This window comes from Chrysochloris asiatica, unplaced genomic scaffold (genome assembly GCF_000296735.1).
Source record: "Chrysochloris asiatica unplaced genomic scaffold, ChrAsi1.0 scaffold00080, whole genome shotgun sequence".
Classification (NCBI taxonomy): Eukaryota; Metazoa; Chordata; class Mammalia; order Afrosoricida; family Chrysochloridae; genus Chrysochloris; species Chrysochloris asiatica.
In genome coordinates, this window is record NW_006408598.1 from 8,606,306 (window position 1) to 8,616,262 (window position 9,957).

Sequence of the window (9,957 nt, forward strand, 5' to 3'; positions counted from 1 at the left end):
AAAATAGAGCTTTCTATGATTTTAAAGCCAAAAAAAAAAAAAAAAATTGTCATTCATTTCAGATCACTAAACTTTTATTGATTGCCTGACTTGTGCCAGCCGTGTGCTAAGAAATGGGAAAGAAATTCTACCAGTAGATTTTGAATGGGTGTAGTAGCCACCACCCAACCAAAGGCATTCAGAATTATGTGGAAGTGAGTTTTTGTTGTTGCTTTGTGCTGTAGGATCAGCACCGGAATGCGGACCACAGGTTGGCAGTTCAAACCCACCAGCTGCTCCTCAGAAACCCTATGCAGGATTGCTGTGAGTTGGACTCTACTCAACAGCACTTAACAACAACAATCATAGTGACTGGGGCACTATTAGCATACAATGGGCAGGAGTCAAGGTTGCTAAACATATTCTCTTGCATGGGTACACCACGGCACAAAGAGGAACTGGCCCCACAAACTCTACTTCAGCTCTGGACTGCTAATCACAGAGTTGGTGGTTCAAACCCACCAGTCACTCCTTAGAAACCCTTTAGTGGGTCACTACGAGTTGGTAATGAATCTATAGCACTCCATAGCAACATGCTCACTTAGTGTCTTTGTGTCATATTTTGGTAATTCTCAACAATACTTCCAACTTTTTCATAATGCTAGTGCTTAATAGGCTAGCTTGTCTATTAATAGACTAGTGTGTAGTGTCATCATAACTTCCACAAACACTGGAAAAACAAAATCCTTGTGTGACTTGCTTGATTTCAATATATGCTTTATTGGGGTGGTCTGGAACAGAACCCGCGACATCTCTAAGATATACCTGTATCTGCTTGTGATCGATAGGTTTTCATTGTCTGATTTTCTGAGGTAAATCTCCTTTTCTCCTTTGTTTGTCTGCTTCTACTTTGTTGTTGTTAAGGGTCGTTGAGTCTGTTATGACTCAAAGCAACCCTGTACAGAGTTATTGAGGAGTGTCAGTGTGTTTGAATCACCAACCTCATGGCTGGCAGCCTAATGCTGATCCTATAGCTCTACACCAGGACGCTTCAACTCCTACTGAGAAACCTTTAATTTAAATGAAATGATAAAACAAAAATTAAAGAATCAAAATGTATATAACTTTTTATCATAAATTTTGAAAAACAGTCCATGAAAATCATGGAAAAGGCCATTTCATATTTTTCCCCCAAAAGGTCTTACTTTGCTTTCTCTGAAATCCTTTGCTAGTATGTGAAATCCATCATAGAATGAGTGTTTTATTTCTTCTCTCGGTCTGCCTTTTGGGGAGAAAGTTTCAGGAGGAACACATGTTTCCCCATGACAAAAGTCATGTGAGATGGAGGAGATTGTAATCACTGCAATGAAACAATGAGTGTAAAACTGATATTCTTTCATGTAAACTATCACTCAATTCACAATAAAAACTTAAAAAAAAAAAAAAAAAAAAACCCACGTGAGAGAAAATGCAAGGATGTAGTTAACTAAGCCATATTTTCTCAACCATGGCCCCTGTTACATTTGGAGCCAGGTAGTTCTTTATTGGTGGGGGAGTGCTGACTTGGGCATTATAGGTTATTTCACAGCATCCTTTACCTCTACCTATTAGATGCTAGTGGCACACTTCAATTGTAACAACCAAAACTGTCTCCAGGAAGGAAGGAGACAAAATCACTCCTGGTTAAGAACAACGAACTAGATCTGATTTTCACCCACCTCAAGTTCTAGTGTGGTGCTTATAGGATAAAACACTGGACCACAAAATCAATTTGAACCACAAAGTCGGCAGTTCAAACTAACCAGCCACTCCTCGGAAGCCCCATACGGAGTCGCTAAGAGTCAAACCAACTGGACAGCACTTAACAAGTCCTCTTAGCTCTTTCCTCTGTTGGGGACTTAACCTTGGTTCTGTGTTATCTGTCAGAAGGTAACTACACTATGCGGAAAAACAAAAACCATGCTGCCGTTGGGTCAATTCCAAATCCCTTTATAGAGATTCCAAGATTATAAATCTTTACAGGAGCAGATAGCTTCTTTTCCCCTCTGAGTGGCTGGTGGGCTTGAACCTCCCACCTTGAGATTAGCGCCCAACGCTTAACCCACAATCCCGTTAAAAAAAAAGACCTATCAACATGACGTGATCTTTCTGTGGGCAGAGGAGGACACTGGATGTTTCTGTCTCAATAAGTTGCTCTCTCTTTCTTTGTAGAGACAGGGACTGACAATTTGTGCTGTCTTCCTGGCATTATGCTCTTCTTCCTGATGATGGCTCGAAGGGAAGCCTGCAGGAGCCTCGGGGATAATGACAATTTCTCTTTTGCATCTCTACCAGAACTCCCAGGTGCATGAGTAATGCTGTCACCTGAAGAATCTTTTTAAGTCTCCGGAGAGAACTGCAGGAAATTACAGTGAATTGCAGGGAACTCTGATGCTGGGGAGGAAAGAAAACTCTCTTCTTAAATTGAAAAAGAGCAATGTACGGAAAAATACAAGATTATTTTGAAGTTAGCTTGATTTAGCTCCCTCTGTACAGGAAATGTTAGACCAACTTCCAGGGTGTGTGTCAGAATCTAGTTTGTCTCATATGACTAGCCTCTTTTAAGGATGATGACAAACGTGGGTCTCTCTTTTCAACATTGCTCTGCATCTGGGTGCAGTTGCCACCCACTGCCAGTCCCTGATGTGGAGGAACTTGTACTTCCTTCCCTCTAAAATCCCACGCATCCTAGGACTGTGAACTTCTCCTTCTGCAAGAGAGGGAAGCCACTTGGATAACAGACAGCATTGATATTTCCATCAGAGGGAACAAGATGTCTTCCCGCCTTTCACACAGTTTTGAACATACAATCTTTTGAGTTCACAAGAATGGTTGACTGGTTGGAAAGGATGAGCTTCAAAAGCCTTTGGGAGAAACTGAAAGAGACCTCCCGCCCCCATCCCACCCCAAAAGAGCAAGTTAGCACCACCTTTAACATCCAAAAAACAGGACATTCAGGCAGACCACAGAGACAGCATGGGTTAGCTTTGAGACCACAGCAATAAAGCAAATCGCACAAACTATTTGCTTTCACAGTGCATAGGAAAGTTATGTGTGCACTATACTGTAGTATGTTAAATTTGCAATACCAGTATGAAAAAGTTTAGAATATTGCCAAATTTACCAAAATATAGCGCAACCATATACTGCTGGGGGATATAGTGCTGATAGTTTGCCCCAAAACAGGGATCCCAGAAACCTTCAGTTTGTTAAAAATGCAGTTATCTATAAAGCACATTAAAATGAAGTATGCTTGTGTAGATAATTAGTTGAAATATAAAGCACATTTTACTGTACTGTTTCATATGAACACAGACAATCAAAATATTTCCTGATTCGGGAGGCAGTTGTTGATTGGTTTGTTTCCTTTGGGATGGTGCCAGCCGCTATACTAAGCAATTTGGATTATTTTGTTTCATTGTCCCTAAAGCGCCACGCAGTGGATTCAGGTATTATCCCTATTTTATAGCTGAGGACACTGAGGCTAGGTAAGATTTAGGCCTTGCTCAGAGCCTCCCAAGTGGAGGTACAGAGATGTGAAAACAGCTGTGTCTGTCTTAGGATACAGGCCCCCTAACCACCCTGCTCTTCCAGAGTGGTTCTCTTAACTTGAGTGTGAGCCAGAATCCCCCAGAGGTTGAGTGAAAATTCACATCACTAGCGCCACCCCCAGAATATTTTTTGTTGTGGGATGGACCTAGGATCTTGTAGCTCTAATAAGTTCCCAGCTGATACTGATGCTGCTGGTACAAAACTCTCACTTTGATAACTACTACATCAAATCTCATTCTCTACAAAAATAGTGTAAGCACTGACTAGGCAGCCTTGAATGAAAATGACTCAGGTTGAAATTGACTATTGACATTAGCCTGACACACCAAAGGACGTTTCTGTAGTGTGTCTTCTGAGAGCTTGGTATCAAGAGACAGAGATAATTGACCTGTTGTAAGTTTTATTTTGGTATTCCCTTGGCTGCCTGACATTTCCGAGAAGACAGTAGAACTGCAGTTTTTCAACTGTTTTTCAAGTCCTGTAGTTTTCCATCAGCATGGTATTTCTTTTTCAAATCTATGCCATTCATTTTTCTTGGGCTCAGTTAAGACCTACAGTTGCTAGGTAGGGAGATGCCCACAAAACGCTAGTGCTAATGAACACGTCAGATAGGATCACTGTGAAGAACAATTTGCAAAACACCATGGCCTATTGACTAATTCAACCAAAATACTCAAGCAATTCTATTAGTAAGAGCAGCATCATTTAAAAGTTTCCTGACTGTCGTCACTTTGAAAACAAGAGGCACTTTGAGGACAGATTTTGTGTTCCTCGTCTTTTGACTGATTGAATTTCACCTGAATTAAGATTCTAAAGGTGTATTTGAAACCTGAAATAAAGCTGATTTGCTTGTCGATAGTCTGCTCAGGAGCCTTGTGAGCTAGTTCAGGAGAAAGGCTTTGGCGCCTTTCCTTTCTCTCACTTAATAGCAAAGATAACAACCCAGGTGTGATACTGCCAACAAGATACTGACAATTGTCCTACAGAAGAATTCAGCAAAAACACTCCATCCAAATGAGTCACCTGGGAAACTCGCCGCATTGTTTTGCTATGAAAAATGGTATAGTAGTATATGGAACTTTTTAAAGGAAAATAGAAACTGGTGCTATCTGGGATTTCTCAGCTTCCCATTTCAAACACCTTAGGAATCAGTTCATGAGGGAGAACTTATTTAAATGAAAGAAAGATGAATTAACCTGTTAACTTCATGATTGGTGGAACAGCGTCCCTTTGTATTTGAGACCAGAATAATCTACCTCTGCAGATTTGTGCCGATTGGACATGTACAGAAACTGAATTTTCTTGAACCAAATCAGATACTTTTGTGGGCTTTTACTTCCCAGCAAATAGTTAACTGGAAGGTAACTGCCAACTTGGTTTGAACCGTAAGGTCGGTGGTTCAAGCTCACTGGTCGCTCCTTGGAAACCCTATACAGAGTTAATATTGGTCGGAACCGACTCGATGGCGCTTAACAACAACAACAGGCACGCTCTGTTTTTCTGCATGAACTCACTGCTGCAATGGATTTAGCAAAATGCCAGGATGGGAGAACCTCACCTCCTCCTGGTAACAACAGTAAGTTGCCATTTTCACAGAGATCCTCAAGTTAGGAGCAAAGGCAGGTCCTGGGGCAGCATACACACTGTTGCTTTGAGACTTGTGTCTTCATCCCCTGGCTCCAGCAGAACCAAGGAAACACTCAGGGATTTTCCCTCAGGAATGAGTTCCAAAGGGATGCATGCCTTGAAGGATTTGTTTTCACCCTCCTGAATCTGTGGCCGCCTAGAGGTGTGTTTATCAGTGTGACCAGAGTAAGATGTCAAGAAGGGATCCTGTGGTTTAAAGCAAAGCGCTCCTTAAGGAAGATTAGGAGATTCAGGCTGTTGTGTGTGTGTGTGTGTGCGTGCGCGATCGTGCGTGTGTGCACGTGTGTGTGTGTGTGTGTGTGTGTGTGTGTGTGTGCACGCGCGCGCGCGCTCAGGCAAGCCAAGCGCGCTGAAATGCATCTCGCCTTTTTGCTTGCTAAGAGTTGCTCCACTTCCCTCCCGGCCCAGCGCACTCGGGGAGCGCAAGGGGGAGTCCTCTGTGACAGGGCTTCCCGTGTCCGGGGAGCATTGAGGGCTCGCCTGGCGGAGCTTAGTGCAGCTTTCTCGGTGGGCGGGGGGTGGACACTGGGCCTCTGTGTGCCAGCCGCAGCCGTTGGCTGGCGGGCGCCCAATCCTGGGCCATGTCTCCTGAGCTTAGCCAGGACGCCCGTTGAAAGCCGAGTTTGGTGGAAAGCTTGACCCCAGGCTACCAACAGCAGCCGGCATCGGGAGCCCAGGCGGTCAGGCCTCTGTGATCGGAGCTCGCTGGGCTGCAGCACCTGGCTGCGTCGGGGTCCCCCATCCCAGGTACAGAGGGACAGAGGAGGCATGGCTTCGGTGTTCATGTGTGGAGTGGAGGACCTGGTGTTCAGCGGCAGCCGCTTCGTGTGGAACTTGACCGTGTCCACGCTGCGGAGATGGTACACCGAGAGGCTGCGGGCTTGCCACCAGGTGCTACGGACATGGTGCGGGCTGCGGGACGTATACCAGGTGAGCCAGGGTGCGCAGCGTTCCTCACCCCTTGCGGGATGCCAGGCGCTCCTGCGACGCTCGTTCCACCTGTATGATTTTATGCCTCTCTCCCGCCAGCTCTCTCTTCTTCACCTCCTAGCGGACTGTTTGCCTCTTGGGTCAAATGCTCAGCAGTTGTAGCTAACTATTGCCTGATTGCTTGCCTTGAATTTTCCCATTTGTGAGTTGGTCCCAGCATTTGCAGACATATGTTTTAGAGTGTTGCTGTATTGCTGGTACTTAGCTAAGAAAGATGGAGCTTTGCAGCAGAGCGTCTGCAGGGAGAAACTTTAACATTCAGATGTTGCCTTCTTTTTTATTTCACTGGGGTAGGCATTTCAGGGGCAGTGGTTTTATGCCAGTGTACATCCAACAGGGCCTCAGTACACATGCATTCTTCATTTGATTTTATTTCATTTTTCCATCAGTCATCCCCAAATTGCGAGATAGAGCCAGGAAAAGCTGATTATGAGTCTACTGACTTTTGGCTGGAAGGACCGCAAATTCTGAACACTTTGCAGGAAGATGATGGGCTGGAGAAAGGAGGGGGGCCTGGCTGAGTGTTGGAATGCTTACGTTTGGATTTACTCCCTGACATACAACACAGCCTCTTTATTTCTCTGCTAGGTTGCATCCTGCAGGCAAAAAATGCAGTAACTTTGTTCAACTATGAGACTGTTCATTTTCTCTGGGGCTACAGCTTGCCAGAATTTTTTTTTTTTTTAACAGTGGCAGAGAGGATTTAAAAGTACTATGCCTTGGTTGATTTAATGGCAGTAGGCTTTTTGGTTTTGGCATTTTGGTTGTTAATATCGTTTAGATTAAATTTTTTATTTCATGAAACAAAACCCTACATTATATTTGGAGAGATTATACCTATGGAAATGTTTACTCTGGGAATGTGGTATCACATTTTCTTTCTTGTGATGTGGAATAGCTTTGATATTCCCTAAGATCATTCTAATTTATATCTAGTGTGTCTTCCATGCAAACTACAGTCTTCCATTAATCAGGCAAATTTCAAACACCGTGACTAGGATTAGACTGTGGGAGTGTAAAGAATCCATGTGCCCGTTCAGGCTGGTTAAAATGTGAGAAACAATTATTGACCTGTACTTTTGCATCTCTTGCTTGGTTTAATCTATCTGTGATAGCTTACATTTTGAAATGGAAAACAAAAGCTTGGTTGGGAAATGGGGCAGCATGTGGGGATTTTAGAGTATTAGGGAGCTGTGGGCAGATCGCATCTGCCTGTATTACACATCTCAACTGACGTTTTAGAGACAACTGGAAATTCACTGCTCAGCTTGCCCTGTAAGACAAATGCCTCTCACAAAAATTCTTTTTTCCCATGTTTGAAACATTTTCAAATGGGAAACATAAATATTATAGCTCACCAGATAGACTCTGTACCTGTTCCCCAAGAAGTCTGAGGATTTATGGCTTATCTCGAATGCTGTTACTGACCAATTCAAAAATGGAGTTTCCCAAAACGTGGAAATCCATGGGTTCTTTAAAAAGTTGACTAATACTTGTTTTTATTGCAGAACAGCAACTTGAGGGACCAATTTATTAATATATCTGTTCTCTCTGCTATAGAATGGATAGTCACTGAGCCAATACCCTCTCTTAATGATAGGAAAGAACATCTAAAATAATGATGACCTTTTTTATGAGTATTGGATCATATGTAGAAGATTCTAAGTGTGAGGTTTACTGCATCGTCAAAGAAAAAGATTCAAAAAAATATATATATTTTTTTAACTTTTGAGAACTGTAGTCTTTTTAACTGCATAATATAGTTAACAATTTGCAGAGAAGCATTTTCTTTTCTGCCTTAATTATTATTTTAGATTCATTTTTATGAGAATATACATAGCAAAACTACACCCATTCAACAGTGTTTGCACGGACAGTTTACTGATTGAATTCTTTAAGTTGTACAACCATTCTTGCTAATCTTTTCAAGTTATTTTTCCACTATTCACATAGGCTTGGAGTGCAGTGATTTTGTACAGTAAGCACTGGAATGTGCTTATCGTACAAAGGTTGGTGGTTCGAGCCCACCAGCACCACTCAGTGGGAGAGAGATAAGGCTTTCTGCTCCAACAAAGATATATAGCCTTGGAAACCCTATTTAGGGTCACTAGGGGTTGAAACCAACTGACAACACTTAATGACAAGAACAACTGATGTAAACGAAGCTTCACATCTAACCTTTTAAATGGTCAGTTTCATAATTCTTTAAAATGAAATACTGCTCAGGGCAAACTCTTTAATGCTTTTTAAATATTGATCCAGAAGGTAGTAATTAAATTGGGTAGAAATTAGATGCAGTAAAATAAATGAGTTATACTTTAGGTTCAAAAACACTCTGGTGAATTCTCCCTCTTCTGTGTATGACCATGGGTAAGTTATGTAATAGGTAATTTAATCTTAATTCAGTGTCTTCATTATAATATGGGAAATATAATAATATTAATCACAGAAAGTTAATAAGAGACTTAATTGACATTTAAGGTATTTAGCATAATGCCCAGATCTTAGGAAACTTTTAATAAATGTTATCTTTCCTGTCAGTTAAGATTTTTTTTCACTGTAATAGGAAACTCAAGTTAAATTCACCTACAGAGTAAAAAGAAGGGGCTTTTGACATAACCAACTGAAAAATCTTATGGTGGAATGGACTTCAGGCTTGGCTTGATCAAGGCGCTGTGATTGTTCCCATGATCCTTTCAGCTCTGGTCTTATTCATGTGTTGGCTGTATCCTCAGTTGGTTTCTTCTCTCATGGTAGTAAAAAGTTCTAGCAGTTGCAGATCTTACATCTATAATCAAACCACTCAAAAGGAGAGAATTTTCAAGCCCACCAACTATCAAAAAATTTATCAGGTTTCAAGTGATAAACCCATATAGATTCTGTGTCCATCCCCAGTGTCGTATGCTGATTGTTACAGAGGATGAGATTCCAATCCATGGATTCTTCACAAGAGTTGTATTGCTCCCAAAGCACTTAAAAGGGTTTCTTCTTAGGAAAAGGCTAAATTTTTTTTTACTCCTTTTATGTATGTATACAATACAGCAACAGATATACAGTATATTTGTGTCATTAAAATTTCAAGAATGTAATAACTGAATAGATAAAAATGCTGAGAAAGACTGGATAGCATTGATAGTCTTTAGCCATTGGGAGAGGTGACCCATTATTGAAACTGAAAGTGAGGTTAACCTTGCAGACCAATTACCTGTCAGAGAACAAGGGAAGGTAAAATGTTTGCGTGCGATGCAATTAGCAATGACCTATTATTATTATTGTGATTACTATTATTACAATCTCAAATCTAGTGCTGTTTGAATAAAATAATTATTTTCCAAGATGAGCACAAAGATTAATGTGCAAATATTAAGCATTTTGGCCACAGTAATTTGAGTTCTGGTATGGCACTGTAGGATATGCATTGGATTGCTGACTGTAAGGTTGGCGGTTCAAACCCACCAGAAGCTCCTTGGAAACCCTGTACAGGGTCGCTATGAGTTAGAAACGACTCGACAGTCACTATGAGTTGGAAACAACAACCACAAATTTCAGTTAAGGGCCTATGGGCTCGTCATTTCCAGACGCAGCCATATTGTTATCCAATAATTCTGAATTTTGAATCATCAAATGGTCCCACTGAACTGCCTAGCTTTCTGATCTAACAACTGGAGACACATACCATAGAGTTCTGAACGGCCTAGCTTTCTGACCTAACAACTGGAGACACATACCATAGAGTTCTGAACGGCCTAG

General features: G+C 41.7%; 1 protein-coding gene across 1 annotated transcript in view; it reads left to right on the forward strand.

Annotated features, from left to right (window-relative positions):
- Positions 1–5,737: 5,737 nt before the first annotated feature.
- Positions 5,738–9,957, forward strand: part of FRMD4B (FERM domain containing 4B) — a 295,958-nt gene continuing 291,738 nt past the window's right edge. The window contains exon 1 of the mRNA XM_006865645.1: positions 5,738–6,147. Coding sequence (XP_006865707.1) covers positions 5,986–6,147 — 162 coding nt within the window. The 5' untranslated portion in view covers positions 5,738–5,985. The remainder of the gene's footprint in view (positions 6,148–9,957) is intronic.